The 19176-nt window shown below is 40.5% G+C and overlaps 1 protein-coding gene across 8 annotated transcripts in view; it reads left to right on the top strand.

The window, feature by feature from the left end:
- Positions 1-19176, top strand: part of LOC135224510 (myb-like protein P) — an 871197-nt gene that overhangs the window by 208576 nt on the left and 643445 nt on the right. For all 8 annotated transcript variants that reach the window (XM_064263552.1, XM_064263551.1, XM_064263553.1 and 5 more), the window contains one exon: positions 17000-17206. In XM_064263552.1, the coding sequence (XP_064119622.1) occupies positions 17000-17206 (207 nt within the window). The remainder of the gene's footprint in view (positions 1-16999; positions 17207-19176) is intronic.

The raw sequence follows: 19176 nt of genomic DNA, 5'->3' as shown, positions 1-19176 counted from the left end.
GAATGTGCGAGTCCGCGAATCTGGAGAACGCGAATACGGGGGGTCCACTGTATACATTATCTGGGACCAACCACCCCCAGGGGAACTTACTGACACTCCAACCAGGGTCATTTCCTCCGCAAGTGCCAGCCAACATCCCCACGGAGAGTGACTACCCACTCCCCCTGGCTAACCCCCCATCCACTCAAATGATTAGCGTATTCATCTCCCATCTTCGTGAGTAGCCATGGATACATCAAACATAATCTCTTGGAATATTTTTGGCCTCAAGCGAAACATTCCTTTCCTAAACATGTTCTGCAAAAACTTCAAAGGCATCATTGCATTGCAAGAAACGCTCCTCTGGCCACGTGACCTTGCCATGTGCGATTCAATTCATGAAGACTTCATCGATGTAAGTTACAGATCAAATTGTAGCCGGTCGTCTGAAAGGGGCCCTTTCTTTCCTGTGGCAGAAATCTGTAGACAATATGATAAAGGTGATGACCTACAGGAGTGACAGATTGCTGGGGCTTCAAGTGACAGTAGGGAACTCTAAAATCCTAATAATTAATGTTTATATGCCATGGGAAAATAACAATTTTGATCATTACTGCATGATCCTAGGGGAGTTACACAGTATTATTCATGATTCTCCTGCTGATCATATTTGTATAATCAGGGACCTTAATTCTCACCCCACAAAACAATTTTATAATGAACTTACTCGCTTCTGTCAAAATCATGCTCTCCAAATTAGCGATGTAATGCTCCTCCCTCCCTTCCTCCTATTCATATATACATAATAGAATGGACGCTATTACAACCTCCTGGCTGGACCACTGCATCACATCTCCACAACTTCATGATTCTATTATGACCTGCAATATTCGCTGTGATCTTGCAACAGGCTACGATCATGTCCCATTACAGGTGTCATTTAGTACCCCATCCCTCCCTACCGTGAACCCCCTAACTGACCGCCCACCAGCGGTAAAGTGACATTTTAAAAACCAACAGAAAATCAGATACTTTAGGGCGACCACAGAAACCAGGTTGCGGTCAATAGTTCAACCAGCAGGTACCCTACTTTGTGCCAACACAAATTGTAGAAATGACCACCACAAGAGGGATCTGAATGAATTCTATTCGAGCATAATCTCCGCTATGCTTGCTTCGGGCATGACTGCCTATAGATTTCGGCAAAGTAATTCTTGTAATATACCTGGATGGAACGACTTGGTTAAGATCTGTATACATACTCACGAGAAATGTTTTTATTGTGGAGGCAAAATAGTAGCCCGAGGGAAGGGCACACTGCATTACTAATGAGACAGGCAAGAGTGCATTTCAAACTTGCTCTTAAGCACTGCAGGTTAAATGAAAAACAACTAAGAGCCGATGCAATGTCTAGAGACTTAGAATCTGGTGATTATCCTCATCTTTGGAAAGATATCCAGTCCTTAAATCCCAAAACAAAAAAGCTATCATAGAGAGTAGGGCAAGCATTCGGAGATGAAGCTATCGCAAGTATGTGGGGCGATCACTTCAACAATATCCTGAATTGCATAAATGATCAAGATTCCCGAAGGGAAGTAGACAACCTCCTTACTGACAACATTCAATTTCATTTTGCAGACTGTATTACGCCAGGTAACATCAGCGATGCCATAAACAGCCTACCTAATAATAAATCGCCCGGCTGTAATGGACTTCCCGCAGAGGCTTTCAAATTCTGCCATCTGATAATTTACATTTTTATGCATTCAACTTACCTGTCAGATATATACTTAGCTATAGACTCCGTCGTCCCCGATAGAAATTCGAATTTCGCGGCACACACTACAGGTAGGTCAGGTGATCTACCGCCCCGCCGCTGGTGGCGGGAATAGGAATCATTCCCGTTTTCTAAGACAGATTTTCTCTATCGGCCGTGACAGCAACATTGTTGTTGTTACTCCTGATTTGATTTTCGTGTTTTTTCATCGCTATTGATCTTCTAAGCCGGTTATAATGGACTGTTTTTTGGACTTGGTTTTGGATATTTCTCATGATGTCGGATTCTAGCTTTACGGTTAGAAGACAGTGTGTAAATGAGGGATGCATGGTGAGGCTACCGAAAGCTTCGGTAGACCCTCACACAGTTTGTAAGGGGTGTAGAAGGAATGAATGTTCAATTTCTAACACCTGTGATGAATGTGTAAATATGAATGAGGAAGAATGGAAGAATTTAAATTCATATTTAAGGAAATTAGATATGGATAGGGCTAGGAAGGCTTCCTCTAGAAGCGTAAGTAGGTCTCGCTCTAACGAGCCTATTAAATTAACACCTAACCCTAAACCTCTATCTTCTTCCTCTAGTACTAAGACTGCAAATCCGGCAACGGAAATTGCAGATCTTAAAGCTGCGCTACAAAGGATGGAACGTCAAATGCTGACGTTGAAAGGTAAGCACAGTGATAGTGAATTAAGTGTCCCTAGTGCAGTGGAGGGTGCGTCTGATCGGCTCTGTCTCGTTCCCAGGCCTAGACCTCTTCCAAGCTCACAGGCCCAGAGGAGAAGGAATGTCGAAAGCCTTATGGAGGTTACGGAGAATCCCCACCGATCAGGCGTCCCCTCGGCAGATTCTGTGACGACCCGAACTGCCAAGGATCGCTATCGAAAAAGCATCCTAAAGAAGTGTTTTTCTTCTTCAGATTCTTCACCGAATGTAAGGGGATGGAGTTCTGAGGAACTGTCACGCCCCTTAAAGAGAAGTTGGAAGGCTCCAACTTTAGATTCAAGCCCTGAGCTTTTCTCCGATCTATCACCTTGTGAGAAGAAGAAAAGGAGATTGGTTCCTAAACGGAAATCGGAGTTTCCTTCCGCTTCTAGACATCCCTCACCTGAATCAGGGAAGGAGAAAGAGAATGCTGCTGCGAAAATTATCCTAAATGTGCAGGAGCAGCTTTCGGCCTTAGTAGGAGTTTTTACTAAGGAAACTCCCAGGAGAAAGGACTCTTTCCTTCCTATAAAGAAGACGAAGGGAAGGAAAGAAGAAACGGAAGTTTCGGCTTATACTCAGAGGAGTATGAAGAATGCGCCAAAAACGCCAACCTGGCGCAATGCGCCAGATGCGTTTGAGACTCCATACGAGTCAGAAGAGCCAGATGCGCCATATGCGCCAGAAGCGCCAGCATGGCGAAATGCGCCAGAAGCGCCACCCTGCCGAATTGCGCCAGAAGCGCCAGATGCGCCAGAAGCGCCACCCTGCCGAAATGCGCCAGAAGCGCCAGCTTGGCGCAAGGAATCACGAGCGCCAACCCGGCGCAATGAGCCACAAGTGACAAATAAGAGACGGACTTCTTCCAAAAGACAATTAAGCCAAGAGGATTTGTTTAGCTTTCGGAAGGATAAACCTTTACCTGACAAGGACTCTAGTTGTCGCACAAGCGGCCGTATTCCTTGTCAGGACATAGGTGGTTCCGGAGAAAGCGATAGGAGAGGACATCCTTCGTCTGACAGGAGAGAAAGGTGTCGCACAAGCGGCCATCGCTCTTGCCAGGAGAAGGATAAGGTCGTTTTGCACGATCAACCTATCTCTCGTAGGGACGCAAGTTATCGCACAGGCGGTCGTCGTTCTTGCGAAAGTGGGGTGGATGTTGCAAGAGGCCAGTCTCCTGATGGAAATAAACAATCATCTTCGGAATTGGATTTGGAAGAGATTTCGGACTCTGAAGATCACTCGGCTCCGGGTTTGTCAGATTACAAGACGCTGGCAGCCCTCTTACTTCAAGAGTTTGGGGACTCTTTAAGCCCGACTGCTCCTCCTTCTCCAAGGTCCTTATTTACAAGCACGAAGGTCCCGAAACAATCATCTTTTATTAAAATGAAGCCAACCATTTCCATGAACAAGGCTCTCCGATTCGTAGGAAATTGGTTGGAATCCAAGGAGAAGGCGGGGAAGACAGTCTTTACCTGCCCTCCTTCTAGACTATCAGGAAAGAAGGGAATTTGGTACGAGACGGGCAAACCACGGGGTCTTGCTCTACCGTCCACTGCCGAAGCAGATTTTTCGAATCGGTGGAGATTCGTCTAGGAGACAAGCCTTGTCATCAGCAAAGATCACATGGGGGACTTCTGAGATGGACCATCTCCTCAAGGGATTGTTTAATGTCTTAGAAGTTTTTAACTTCTTAGACACAAGAGAAGGAATCTCTTAGTCCAGAAGTCCTTCATAGTGTTCTTTCCTGTATGGACAAGGCGGTTCAGGATGGATCAGGAGAGGTGGCCTCTCTGTTTGGAACTGGTATTCTGAAGAAGAGAGTCTTATTTAGCTCTTTTCTGACGAAAGCAGTTACTCCTACTCAGAGGTCATCTCTTCTGTATGCTCCTCTGTCGGACCAATTGTTTCCTTCAAATTTGGTAAAAGATATTTCTCATTCTTTGACAGAAAAGGCCACACAAGATCTCTTGGCCCAATCTGCAAAGAAATCGAGGACTTCGGGTCCTACTAAGAGAGAGACTCGGGCTCCTCAACAGCCCTTTCGAGGGAGTACCTCGGCCAGACCCTCTTTTAAGAAGAGAGGAGTGCAGAAGAGAGGTAGGTCTTCCTTCAGACCTATCAAGAGAGCGAAATGAGACAACAGTCCTTCAAGCACCGGTAGGAGCCAGACTTCGGAAATTTTCCGAAGAATGGGCTCGGAGACAGGCAGAAATTTGGTCCCTTTCCGTGGTAACAAAGGGATATATGATCCCCTTTCGAGACAGACCTCCCTTGACTACGAACCCGAGGGAACTGTCAGCCCAATACAGGGACCCTGCCAAGAAAGAAGCATTATTGCAACTGGTAGAACAGATGTTGCAAAAGGAGGCCATCGAAGTGGTTCGGGATCCGCATTCCCGAGGATTCTACAACCGTCTGGTTCCGAAATCCTCGGGGGGGTGGAGACCGGTCCTGGATGTGAGCGCATTGAACCGATTTGTGGAGAACACAAAGTTCTCTATGGAAACATCAAAATCGGTTCTTGCGGCTCTTCGTCCAGGAGATTGGATGGTCTCCTTAGATCTACAAGATGCATACTTTCATGTCCCCCTGCATCCATCATCGAAGAAATATCTCCGATTCATGATGCAGGGGAAAGTATACCAATTCAGAGCCCTATGCTTCGGCCTTTCAACGGCCCCTCAAGTGTTCACGAGGCTAATGATGAATGTTGCGAGATGGCTACATCTAGAGGGGATAAATATATCCCTTTATCTGGACGATTGGCTAATAAGAGCAAAATCGGAAATTCAGTGCTTGAAGGACTTGGAGAAGACTTTGAACTTGACAAAATCTCTGGGACTGCTCGTGAACCTCGAGAAATCACAATTGATCCCCAGACAGAACATAGTCTATCTGGGGATACAGATGGATTCTCGGGGTTTTCGGGCGTTTCCATCTCAAGACAGAATTACTCGAGGCTTAGAAAAGATCTCGAACTTCTTCGGGAAAGAACGGACCTCGGCGAGGGAATGGCTCAGTCTGCTGGGCACCCTTTCCTTGTTAGAGCAGTTCATTTCCCTGGGAAGATTAAATCTCAGACCTCTGCAATTTTATCTAAAGAGGATGTGGAGTCAAAAGACAGGAGACTTGTCAGACGTTTTTCCCATCCAACAGGGGATAAAATCCGACCTAAAGTGGTGGTTAACCCCATTAACAAGGAACGAAGGGGTGTCCCTCTTGATTCGGAACCCTCACCGAGTGTTGTTTTCCGATGCCTCGGAAACAGGTTGGGGAGCAACACTGGGTCCAAAGGAAGTAGCGGGTATTTGGACCAGACAACAAACTACTCTGCACATCAATGCGAAGGAACTCCTGGCAATTCATCTAGCCCTGGAATACTTCGAAGCGGAAGTCAGAGGGGTGGTAGTTCAAGTCAATTCCGACAACACCACAGCTCTGGCTTACATCCGGAATCAAGGGGGCACTCACTCTTTCTCTCTGAACGAAATAGCGAGAGCTCTATTAACCTGGACAGAGGAACGGGGCATTATTCTGCGTACAAGGTTTGTCCAAGGAGAAAAAAACCTAAGGGCAGACAGGTTGAGCAGAAAGAACCAGGTTCTCCCGACAGAGTGGATGCTCCACTCAGGAGTCTGCAGACAAATATGGTCACTCTGGGGGAGACCCCAGATCGACCTGTTTGCCACGTTCCTCTCCAGGAAAATAGACAACTTCTGCTCGCTAGAAGAAGATCCCAGAGCCACAGCGATCGATGCCTTCCTCATGGATTGGTCAGGCATAGATGCATACGCCTTTCCCCCATTCAAATTGCTGGGGAAGTAGTAAGGAAATTTGTGGCATCAGAAGGAATGAGAATGACTCTAATTGCTCCCTTTTGGCCTTCACGAATCTGGTTCACAGAGGTACTGGAATGGACGGTGGACTTCCCCAGATCTCTACCACACAGGACAGATCTGCTCAGACAACCCCACTTCGAGAGGTTCCACAAAAACATCCAAAGTCTCTCCCTGACTGCCTTTCGACTATCGAAAGACTGGTCAGAGCGAGAGGCTTTTCAAAGAAAGTGGCAACTTCAATTGCTAGAGCCCGCAGAGCCTCTACCCTGCGGGTCTACCAATCGAAGTGGGAAGTTTTCCGTAGATGGTGTAGGTCGAAGAAGCTGTCCTCTTCCAATACCTCTGTAACCGAAATCGCGGATTTTCTCCTCTTCTTAAGAGAAGAATCCAAATTGGCCGTATCAACTATCAAGGGATATAGGAGCATGCTCTCAGCTGTTTTTAGAAACAGAGGGCTGAATCTCGAGAATAATAAGGATCTTCATGATCTCATCAGGTCTTTCGAGACTAAGAAATTGAGATCGTCGATTCCCCCGAGTTGGAACCTGGACGTTGTCCTAAAGTTCTTGATGTCGGACAGGTTCGAACCTATAGATAAAATCTCATTCAGAGATCTTACTAGCAAATGCATATTCCTGTTGGCTCTAGCAACTGCTAAGAGGATCAGTGAATTGCATGCTTTGGACTCTCGGGTGGGATTTAGAAAAGACTCGGCTGTCATTTCTTTCCAGGATCTTTTCCTAGCAAAGAATGAGAACCCTTCTAAACCTTGGCCTAGAAGTTTCGAAGTCAAGGGACTCTCTTCTCTAGTAGGAAGAGAGTTGGATCGGTCCCTTTGCCCAGTCAGGACCTTAAAATTTTATTTAGAAAAGAAGACACAGCTTCAGGGATGTCGACAAGGTCTTTGGTGTTCGGTAAGCCCCAAACCCAAGAGACCTATGTCAAAGAACGCACTGGCATTCTTTGTCAGAAATGTAATTACCGAAGCTCATAGGAATTGCCAAGAGAACTCTTTAAAGCTGCTGAGAGTGAAAGCTCACGAAGTCCGGGCTGTGGCAACTTCCCTTTCTTTTACGAAGAATATGTCCATGAGAAACATTTTAGCAGCAACTTATTGGAGGTGCAATTCAGTATTTGCATCCCACTATTTAAAGGATGTTAGAATAACATACGATAAATGTTTCGCTCTTGGACCTTATGTATCAGCGGATACTATGCTGGGAAATGGAGCAGACGCTGATCCTTAAATTTGTTTTTAATATTTTTAATAATTAGTTTTAATATTGTTGTTGAGTTGTGGGTTGCTTGAAAGGATGTTCGGGGATGACTCCTTTCAATCGTAGTACTAACCCCAATGAGGATCAGGTGATCGGGATTAGTGTCGTGCTCTATGATCATGCCAATAGGCAAGGTGTTTTGTCATGTAAGTGGATAGGACCCCATTGACAAAGATCCTAAGGTTCTGAAGCGTAAGTGGGTAAGACCCCTGTAACAGACCATCAAGAACTCTTAGCATGAGGTCACTACCTCGCTGAGGCTCTTGAAGCGATACGGGCTCCTAGGCAGTAGCCATGAAGTCTTTCGCTAACACAGGTAGGAATCAAGGTTTTTAATTTTATTACCTACAACATATGTTGTTTCCTGTCTATTTCAGTAGATTAGCTGTCTCTTACCCTCCGCCAAAGGTGCCAATCAGCTAAGTATATATCTGACAGGTAAGTTGAATGCATAAAAATGTTATTGTCATGATACAATAAAGTTTTATGCATACTTACCTGGCAGATATATACGGTGTATGGCCCACCCGACCTCCCCTCAGGAGACAGGTGGAAGAGAAAATCTGTCTTAGAAAACGGGAATGATTCCTATTCCCGCCACCAGCGGCGGGGCGGTAGATCACCTGACCTACCTGTAGTGTGTGCCGCGAAATTCGAATTTCTATCGGGGACGACGGAGTCTATAGCTAAGTATATATCTGCCAGGTAAGTATGCATAAAACTTTATTGTATCATGACAATAACATTTTGCTAGCTGCCCTATTCAATGCGTGCATAATTCAGCGGTTTCTTCCAGACTCCCTACTCTTAGTTCACTTGATACCATTAATCAAAAACAAGCTAAAGGATGCAGCTGACCCTGGCAACCACCGGCTGATTGCAGTCACAACGATCGCATTGAAGATACTTGAGTCGGTTCTTCTAGTGAGACTTCTCCCCTTTCTACACACCACTGACAACCAGTTCGGGTTTAAAGCAAACCACTCAACCGACAGCTGCATCTACATACTGAAAGAATTGCTGAACTACTACCTATCATAAGCCTCTCCTGTTTTCCCTTGTTTTGTAGATGTGAGAAAAGCATTTGACAGAGTAAACTACCTGAAGCTGCATAAAAGGGGCACACCCCTATATCTAATTGGCATTGTACATTGCTGGTTCTCCACACAGCAATTGTGTCAAATGGGGTAACATATTATCGTATACCTTCGGCTCCCTAAACGGGCTTCGGCAAGGGGGCATTCTCTCTCCTTACCTGTTTAATAAGTACACAGATGCCTTGAATGTCAAATTGAACTCGCTCCCAATTGGATGCACTGTCAATGAAACAACTATAGACAACCTCTGTTACGCCGACGATATGGTTCTGATTTCCCTATCAGTGCAAGATCTCCAACAACTCATTGACACTTGCCGCCAATATGCAAAGGAATATGATATAATCTACAATGAAACCAAGACCCAGTGCATGTCGCTACTCCCAAGATTGCTTAAGCATATTGCAGAACCACAAATTTTCCTCGGAAACCATCAGCTGGAATTTGTGCACGAATTTACGTATTTGGGTCACATTATCACTGACGACCTAAAAGATACAGCAGACATTGAACAGAGGCGTCGTAAACTATGTGCAACTGGCAACATGATTGCAAGGAGTTTTGCCTTCTGTCACCGAGACGGGAAACTGCTGCTCTTCTGCTCGTACTGCTACAGTATCTATGGATGTTCCCTCTGGACGAACTATACCTGAGAGACCATGAGACGCATTACTGTTGTGCACAATGACATTCTGAGATGCCTCACAAACACTCCCCGCTACCACTCTGCCACACACATGTTCATAGAAAACCACCTGGACAATTCAAAAATCATTGTTAGGCGAACAATGTCCAGTCTGGTAACCTGAGTGAAAAACAGCAGCAACTCGCTCATACAAAGCATCCTAAGGAGTGAAGCAAGAAGAAGATCTAAATTGTGGGAAAGATGGGAAAATGAGGCCTTTGTCCCCTGAAGGACTTAATTTCTGTATTGGCAAGATGTCATCTGCAGTTTTTGTCATTATTACATTTATTGCTGATATTTTAATTTTTCTTTATTACTGTGATTACTATCAAGTTAAAGTTTTTTTTTATTACATTCAATTTTTGTATTTAGCCTTCTGGACTGACTACTGTAACCACCTAAGGTCTCTTGTTGAAATTTAAGTTATATAATTTGGCACTGCACTAACTGTTATTACTCTTAATGCTATTACCAGTATTATAATTACTAGCTTTTGTGCTACCTCAGCTATTTTGTGGATAAGTGCCGATTATTCTTTTTTTTTTATCATGTCTCATGTATCTAGATTATGTGTGTTACTGTCTGTATTCTGTATATTCCATGTATATGGCCCTGAGCTGATATAAAGGATATTATTATTATTATTATTATTATTATTATTATTATTATTATTATTATTAATTCCTCTTCTAGAAAAGCCCCCTTAGTCAAGAAGCCTATTGTTTTGACTGCCTACTCAGCAGGCTCAAAGCAGTTATCAGCTTTTGCAGAAGTATTACATTCCTCCTCGAGAAGAGAGCAATAAAGTTAGTCACAGACAAGACCTCAGAGGGGTTTTACGATCTGCTGTTGTGGTGGCAAAGTTGACAGGAGGTTGGAGACAAGTTTCAGGTGTGAGCTTCTTGAATGTCTTCATTCAAAAGAATAAATTTTGCAGTGGTGTGGTTGGTATGGTGTTGGCATGCCCCTTCGGTGGCTGCGAGTTCGATTCTCGAGCATTCCATTGAGGAGTGAGAGATGTGTATTTCTGGTGATAGATGTTCACTCTAGATATGGTTTGGAAGTTACATAAAGCCGTTGGTCCCTTCGCTGAATAACCGCTGGTTCCATGTAACAAAAACACCCTACAAAAAACAAACAAATCACTCCATTCTATCGGCAATGCACCAGGGAGATTGGATGGTCTTTATAGACATGAGGGATGCATACTTCCACATCCCAGTGCATCCAAACTCAAGGAAATTCAGATTTATATTCCAAGATCAAGTACAGTAGGGCCTCGATAATCGCGGGGGATAGGGCCCAGAACCCCCCTTGATAAGTAAATACCCGTGTTATCCTGGTACCCCCCCCCTAAAAATTGCTTTAAACTGCCTACTTTAATAATTAACCCACCCAAGACCACTATTTCAGTGTTTATAACTGCCTACTTCAGTTCAAGCACCAAATATGTCTTTAACTATCACCTTAAACTAAATTCAAGACAGTTTCAAAGTTATTCTTTCCTATCTTCAATTTCCCCTTCATCAGATCAGCAAACAAAAATATATTACCTAACAATTCCTTTCTATTTTCATGATTTGGCTGCTGCACCAAACTAAAAGTACATAGTATATCTATTTTGTGATTGAACATATTTATGATAAAAAAAACATGATTTACTGTAAAGATTACAGCACCCAACTATATTAATGTATAAACAGCAAAATACAGCAATAAAAATCTATTTTTGTCTTTTGTTTAAGTTTTGAATTAGCTGATGGATGTTTATTACCGAAAGAATTATTTTGGAAAACAGTTTAGTTGCTAAAAGAAACAAATTTATTAATGGAATTATTATTGTTTTTAACACTGTACATTAAAGATACAGTATTTCATATTTCATGAGAGAGAGAGAGAGAGAGAGAGAGAGAGAGAGAGAGAGAGAGAGAGAGAGAGAGAGAGAGAGAGAGAGAGAGAGAGAGAGAGAGCAGCTTGGGATTAGAGTAACTGTTGAATAGCTTGAGAGAGCAGCTTAGGACGAGAATACTGTTACTAGCTTAGAAGAACATAATGAAATTTGTATTTTAAATATTTTTATGGTGATAAGAAATGAAACATGGATAGTGATAAGATATTCTTTTGTATACTGTTATAATGTGGTGATAATCATTGAGTCAACTATAAAAGTTGTATTGAAGCACAGTTTCGTAAATCACAGAATAATAGATCAGTATTATAGTTTTTTTCTGTAAGTGATAAGAGAAGAGAGAGACGAGACGAGAGAGAGAGAGAGATTTTGCTATTTACTTTCATAGTACGTATTTGAAAATTTGTAAATGAGTGTATCCTAAAAATGCATTTAGTTATGAAAAGAAGAAGAAAACACAGTAATTAGTGAATCTTGCTCGTACCAACGAGACTAGGTTTGGTGACGTCACGGTGGTCATAGTATTTTTTTCGTGAAAGAATATACATTTATGATAAAAAAAATAGTTAATGTACTGCTTAAGAGTACCATACTGTAATATTAATGTAATCACATAAAAAAAAGTAATCATTGCATGCTTTAAACATGTAATATGTATTTCTTTTGAAAAATACATTCCCCAAGGAATTATTCCTTGAAGAGGCTTTTTATTATGAAGATATGCCAATAATATATAAGATATGTATTTTACAATGAATATATGACAATAATATATAAGGTAAAAATGGTTTTTATTACGTTTACGCTTTGTCGCCGATCACAAACAACAATACGATAATCGATGACAATTATCGTTTGTATGACTGCAGTGTTCAGAGAAGTTGATTAAGTTATACCAAAACAATAATGAAGTTCAAATTGAAAATTAATGTTTTCCTAAATGTTATTACTACTGTAATTACACTACTACTATTAACATTTCTAAAAGGTTAAGAATGACAAAGGTACAGTTAAGTGTAACTCAATGTTTACATTTCTGCTGGCCGCTCAACTAGATACAAGTTGATGTCAATGATGTGGAATTATTCCATGAATAGGCTATATATTGTGAGGATATGCCAATAATATATAAGGTGAGAATGGTTTTATTACCTTAATTGTAAGTTAATATCATAATATGAATCTGTTCATGCATTTGCTGGTTATCGAAACCGGACGAGGCTTAGCCTACAACGGACAAGCCCTCGATGCTGCGATTCATACCAGTGATATAGATTGAGAAGTGGTCCAAGGAAAAACCCGTGATTAATTGAATCCGTGACTAAGTGAGGCCCCACTGTATGTCAGCTCAGGGCACTGTTTGGCCTGTCAATGGCCCCACAGGTGTTCACCCCAAGCTGATTAATGGTATTAGATTCTATACACCATGCTGGTATTAGATTGTCTACAGGAACGTTTAGAACTTCGCTTATCCCAAGTCTCCTTGTTGACACTGGAGAATTAACTTTAGACCTTTACCGAAAGTGTTCTATTATTCAGTGTTGGTTTAGGTTGCAAAGACTTCCTAATTCTTTAGCCTGTCAGACTGCAAACTTTGTAAGGCATTGTAGATATTTTGAGTTACACCCAAAATCTTCTCAACCATATGGTATTCGGGTAAAACAATTAATAAACAGTCTTGATCTAGCAAGAAATAGAGTTCTTCCATTTAGGATATCACCAACTCCTCCATGGAAATTACCAGAGATATCTTTTTGTGAATATTTTATTGGTATAAAATAGAACATGACTGAATTAGAAGCCAGGTCTCTCTTTCATGAACATGTCGAAGAACATAGGGAATAGACTTTTATATATGCAGGTGGCTCCAAATCTGATGCTGATGTTGGATTTGGAGTACAGTAGTACCTCGAGATACGAAATTAATCCGTTCCGAGGCGCCTTTCGTATCATGAGGTTTTCGTATCTGGGACCACATTTTACATGTAAAATGGCTAATCCGTTCCAAGCCCTCCAAAAACACCCCAGTAAATTTCATAATAAAGCTAAATTGACCTATAAACAATGAAATACTACAACAATTTGGACCATTCAATACCTAAATTAATAAAAAAAATGCAAAATATAACCTGTAAATAAAGTGTACATATATTAGTGTACATGGTAACAAGAAATATACTGTACGTAAAATGTGGAAGCTTACCTTTCGAGTGAGGCTACGTACATACGTTACTATCCAAGGAAGATTGCTTCTGCCTACTTTTCACAATGTTCCTGTGTGAGCCTTTTCGGGGGGTGTCTTCTACAAATGATTGCACTTTATGAAAAGCGGCTTTAATTTCTGCCGTTTTTTTTCTTTTGTACATATGTACGTACGTACACTTTAAAAAAATATACGTACACAACCCTGTGGTGAGCCTTTTTCGGGGGGTTCTTCTTACTAAAATGGATTGCACTTTATGAAAAGCGGCTTTTAATTTCTGCTGTTTGTTTTTTTTTTTTCCCTTTTTTGAATTTTAACTTTTTCTTTTTAATTTTTTTTTCTTTTTTTTTTACTTTACGTAAGTTTTTATATAATATATATAGATATATATATATATATATATATATATCAATACATACAGAATTTCAACTTTCTGTTCTTTCTTTGCACCTCATGACTCTGTTGGCCCTGGTGTCCATCAAAACCCTGTTCAACCAAATGCTCTCTCTGCAACTGATTGGGGTACTGAATGTTCGGCTGCTGACCCTCAACATAAACTGAAGTGCCTTGATTATACGTACTGGTATGCATGTTGTAAATGATTGGTCTACACCCTCTGTTCAGCAGGGAGTGGATATTCTACCAACCTTGCAAAGTTTCCAGTTATCCCATGAGAGAGACCTTGATCACTTATCCCATGTGAGAGATCTTGGTGTCTTTTTTTTTTTTTTTTTTTTTTTTTTTTTTTTTTTTTTTTTTTTTTTTTTTTTTTTTTTAAATAACGTACACATTGACGATCCCGAAAACGAATACCGCGTGCGTACTATAACAATGCTGGTACTGAGTGGCCAAAGCACACCACCACGTATACATAGTAGATGCATGATGGGAGGGACGCTGGCCAATAGGAGAGAAGGATTTCATGGCCGTGACTAGCATCAGGAACCAATGGGAGAGCAGGAGGATGGTGGCGAGTCTATTAGTACTAAGATGGCGGCGGGTGGCGCGATTTTCAAAATTGTTATCCGGGCGAATCTCGGACTTTCAGAAACCTTTCGTATCTTGAAAACTTTTCGTATGTAGAGCCATTAAATTTTTCGTATTGGCTTTCGTATCTCGAGTTTTTCGTAAGTTGAGCCTATCGTATCTCGAGGTACTACTGTATATAGTAGTTCTTTGAATTGTAGAGGTGCACATCTTCTATATTTACTGCAGAACTATATGGCATATTAACCGCTATTGAGAAAATAGCATTATAAGAGGAGGGGATTTTTACCATTTTTAGTGATGCAAGAAGTTTCCTTCAAGCTTTAGAAGTTTTTAATTCTTGTAACCCTTTGGTTTTAAAGATTTTAGAGTGGCTTTTCATTTTTGGTCTGAAAGTTATAACAGTTCGATTTTGTTGGGTTCCGGCACACGAAGGTGTCTGGAAATGATAACATGAGAGAAATAACGAATGTTATATCTCCTTTGAAGTATAATGTGATGCCCTGAAAGTGGGAGACTACTCTTTGTCGTCTCGGAATTGGTCACACATGGATGACACGTGAGTTTCTGCTAGCTGGCCAACACCAACCATATTGCGATGACTGTCTGATACCCTTGACAGTGAGGCATTTGTTGACTGAATGCCCCACTTATAGCACGGAAAGAAATAGATATCTGTTTGAGGCTTGAGGTGAGGATGGCAGGTTCATCCTTGCCAAGATTCTTGGGACATGATGTGTCGTACAATGCTAGCAGCATTTTTAGATTTATTTCAGAAGCTGGTCTTCTGAAAGCTATTTAACTTTTATAATGACATATTTGCTTTTATGGTTTTAATTGAATATTCTTTTATTCTTTATTTATAATAAATGATATCAGCATCAATGACCTTCAATGTCAGGATGCCAGAAAACTACAAGCATTTCAGAAATGTGAGCCCTTTTCTACTCTCAAATTCATTATCACATAATGGTTTGGTGTAGAGTAGTCCATGTATCCCACCTCCTGTCAATTTGGAATCTGCTTTGTAGTTACTTGGTAAGTTACCTGTGTAAAAATGACATTTTTATAATGAAATAAAATTTTACATATACTTACCAAGTAACAGAATGGGAGCCCACCCTCCTCTCCGCACATGGATGATTAATTATTAATGATAAACAGATTGAAGCACCTGGCTCAGTTGTTCCTCTTCTTCCCAAAAGTGGGCGGGACTAGTTATCTATAGCCAAAACAATAAAGAATCCATTAGGATCATTATAAAAAATGAAGAAAATCTTGAAAGGAATCCTATTCTCGCAGCAGTAGAGCTTGACTTTGGAAACAAAGTGATAAAAAACTAGTCTTCAAATACAGCAAGAGTAACCCAGGATTTGTCAATGGATATCCATATTGCAGGTAGAGAACTTTTTGTGATATTTTTCAGTGCCCCATGGATTTGCTGTACAATACTCAAGAAGAAGTTTTAGTTTTGTCTCCTGATGTGTAGCCAGGCAGCAGTAAAGTTAACCTATCCTTCACTGCCTTAGTTCCTGGCATCATCGTCTCTCCATGGCTGATGTATGTTTTTTGGCAATTTTTTCCAGGAAAGGTGTCTCTCATCAATATTTAAAATGCTGAGAGGTATAACCTTCTTTATTAGTTATTTCCCGAGTATCTATGGTTGGTTGGTTCCTTGTTGGCTCTGGCTGGCTCAACGCTGACAGATACGTGATGAATAACCTTCAAGTCATTGAACTTGAATCACCATGAGGCTAAGTGTTACACATCTTTGTCTGTGGTGTTCCATCCAGCTACCCAAAAATTTTCCCATTTCTTCTACCACCCTCCCCCCTTCTCTTACGGGTAATTGTTGACTGCATTGGCACAACACTCATTACATGTTCCAAAATTCTATCCTTGTTCTTAAAAATTGTGCCAGTAGTTGAGCACTTCATATAATTTTTTTCGCCACTCTAATTTCTTTATATAATTGCCATTTTGTTTCCATTGAGATAGCTTGCAGCTTGTACCCATCACTTATTTATGCTTGCCATTAGCCATGATAGATAACAGATGCGCTAAATATTTCATGATAAAATCACAAGAATTACTTGGAGCACAAGAGAATACGTCTTACAAATGCATAGGCTTGGGAGTCTGGGGCTGTTAATGTTCAGTCTATATTGGCATCGGCTACAAGGCTGTTCGGCATGGTTAGTGACAGAAATTGTAATTAAGCCAAGGTGCACAATACAAAATTCTAACTTATGGGTGCCGGACGGAGTGCTCCCAACAAATTTTAATTTTCAAACACGGTTGTTCGTATCTGAAAGGTTTGTAAGTGGAAGAATGTCTGTAGTATCTCTGAAAGGTTTGTAAGTGGAAGGACGTCTGTGGTAGTATGGTTAAACTCAGTATGTAAAACGTAATGCTGATTTTTGGAAAATGTTTAATTTTGCACCAAGTCTTGATTATAATGCTGCCATGAAAGATTTTTAGATTTAGAATGCAAGACACATGAATCTTAGGTTCTAATAAACAAACTTGATTCTCCAGAGATTGTCATCCCATCACCAACAGCAGGCCTAGATTCCAGTCGATTCTTCGCACCAATTTCTCCAGCAGACAAAACTGGAGGCAACTCCATTGTTGATCTGTTACAACAGGCAAGTGGGGGCATGGCCCCCCCAGATCCCATTGGACCTCCTGTTGGCCCTCCAGGAGCACCAGGGTCACAGCCACCACCGTCAATCAAAGATTTGAGTGAGTGTTATAAGTGTTTGTTACATGTAGTACTGTGCTTAAGCAGGTAAGTTTTAATAACAAACCCCTGCTCAAGGGGTTAAAAGTATTTGTGACTTTGATGAAGATGTAGTTTCAACCAGACTTATGGACCCTCTTGAACTTTGTTACTTCCATAACGAACAAATTCTGCTGATGAATACTTAAAAACAAAAGTGAGTATATGCAGTATAGATTTCTTAGATTATTTCTTTTCAGTAGCCGAGAAAGGTATGTCATGTCATTGCTATGCTATATAAGTTTCAATGAACTGTGTCAGTGAATTTGAGTGCTTAAATGTTTAAAAATGAAGACAAAAACAGAATTCTAGGTTAACTATAGAAAATTAATATGGTTTTTAACTTCAAAGAGACTGACCTCAAAGATGCATCCCACTTTTGATTAGTAATTTTTAAAATGAAAATAATTGGCACCACTCTCTAGTTGATTGCTTTGTTTTAGTTGTGTTGCCACATTAGTTTCTGTCAAATTTTCTACTTTATTTTAAAAATACATGGTTTTATGCTTTTGGCCATATCTCGAATTCACTTTTTTTTTTGTAAAGTAACACACTGTATTCACTAATTACTGTATTTTTTCATTAAAATATATGTAGTACCTCAGGATACGAAATTAATCCATTCCAAAGCGGCCTTCGTAACCTGATTTTTTGTAACTTGAACCACATTTTACATGTAAATTGCCTAATCCGTTACAAGCTCTACAAAAACACCCCAGTAAATTTTGTAATAAAGCTAAATTGACCAATAAACAATGAAATGCAGCAATTTGGACCATTCAGTACCTAACCTAAACTACATATATACTACTAATATGTACTGCATACCTGTAAATAAAGTGTATTAGTGTACATGATACAAGAAATACTTTACGTACATACTTATGTAGTAAAATGTGGAACCTTACCTTTCGAGTGAGGCGATCTCCGAAAGTGGCGACAGAGGAGGAGGACAAGTGGCAGAAAAGATGAACACTTAACTTTATGAAATATTAAAAAATGACAGGAAACATTAACACTAAACTTTACGAAACACATCGACAAATGGCAGAAAACTTTAACACTTAACCCTTTAATGCCGATTGGACGTATTAAACGTCGACAAAAATTGTCTGTCGGGTGCCGAACCGACGTATGGTACGTCAACGAAAAAAGTTTTTTAAAAAATTCGCGGAAAAATAGTTATAGGCCTACTAGGCGAAAACTTTGAATCACGCGCCTTGCGGGATGCTGGGAGCTCACGGATCAAGATGATGTTTTGTTTACAGTCGTTACTCAGGCGCGCAAGCGCGAATTTCTTTCTTCTCGCACTAAAAAGCATCAGCGACATCTCAGAAATTATTTAGTCACTTTGACATAATTATTGTACCATTTTATATTAGCTGTTACATAGAGTATTATATATGAAAATGTGCGCAATTTCATGTAGATTACAACTAAAAACAACTCATAGTTGTAGCTTTTATCAGTTTTGAAATATTTTTATATAAACGATAAGTGCCAAAATTTCAACCTTCGGTCAACTTTTGACTCTACCGAAATAGTCGAAAAACGCAATGTAAGCTAAAACTCTTATATTCTAGTAATTTTCAATCATTTACCTTCATTTTGCAACAGATTGGAAGTCTCTAGCACAATATTTTGATTTATAGTGAATTTATGAAAAAAATTTTCCTTCCGTCCGCGCGGTAACTTCCGAAAAAAATCAGAAATTTTTTGTCCGATTGTCGTAATGTTTGCACCATTTTAGATTATCCGTTACATAAAGTTTTATATATGAAAATGTGCGCAATTTCATGTAGAATACAACCAAAAACCACCCATGGTTGTAGCTATTATCAGTTTTGAAATATTTTCATATAAATAACGACAAGTGCCAAAATTTCAACCTTCGGTCAACTTTGATTCGACCGAAATGTTAAAAAAAACGTAA

The sequence above is a fragment of the Macrobrachium nipponense genome, chromosome 12, assembly GCF_015104395.2.
Source record: "Macrobrachium nipponense isolate FS-2020 chromosome 12, ASM1510439v2, whole genome shotgun sequence".
Classification (NCBI taxonomy): Eukaryota; Metazoa; Arthropoda; class Malacostraca; order Decapoda; family Palaemonidae; genus Macrobrachium; species Macrobrachium nipponense.
This window is presented reverse-complemented; position numbering and strand designations above follow the sequence as displayed.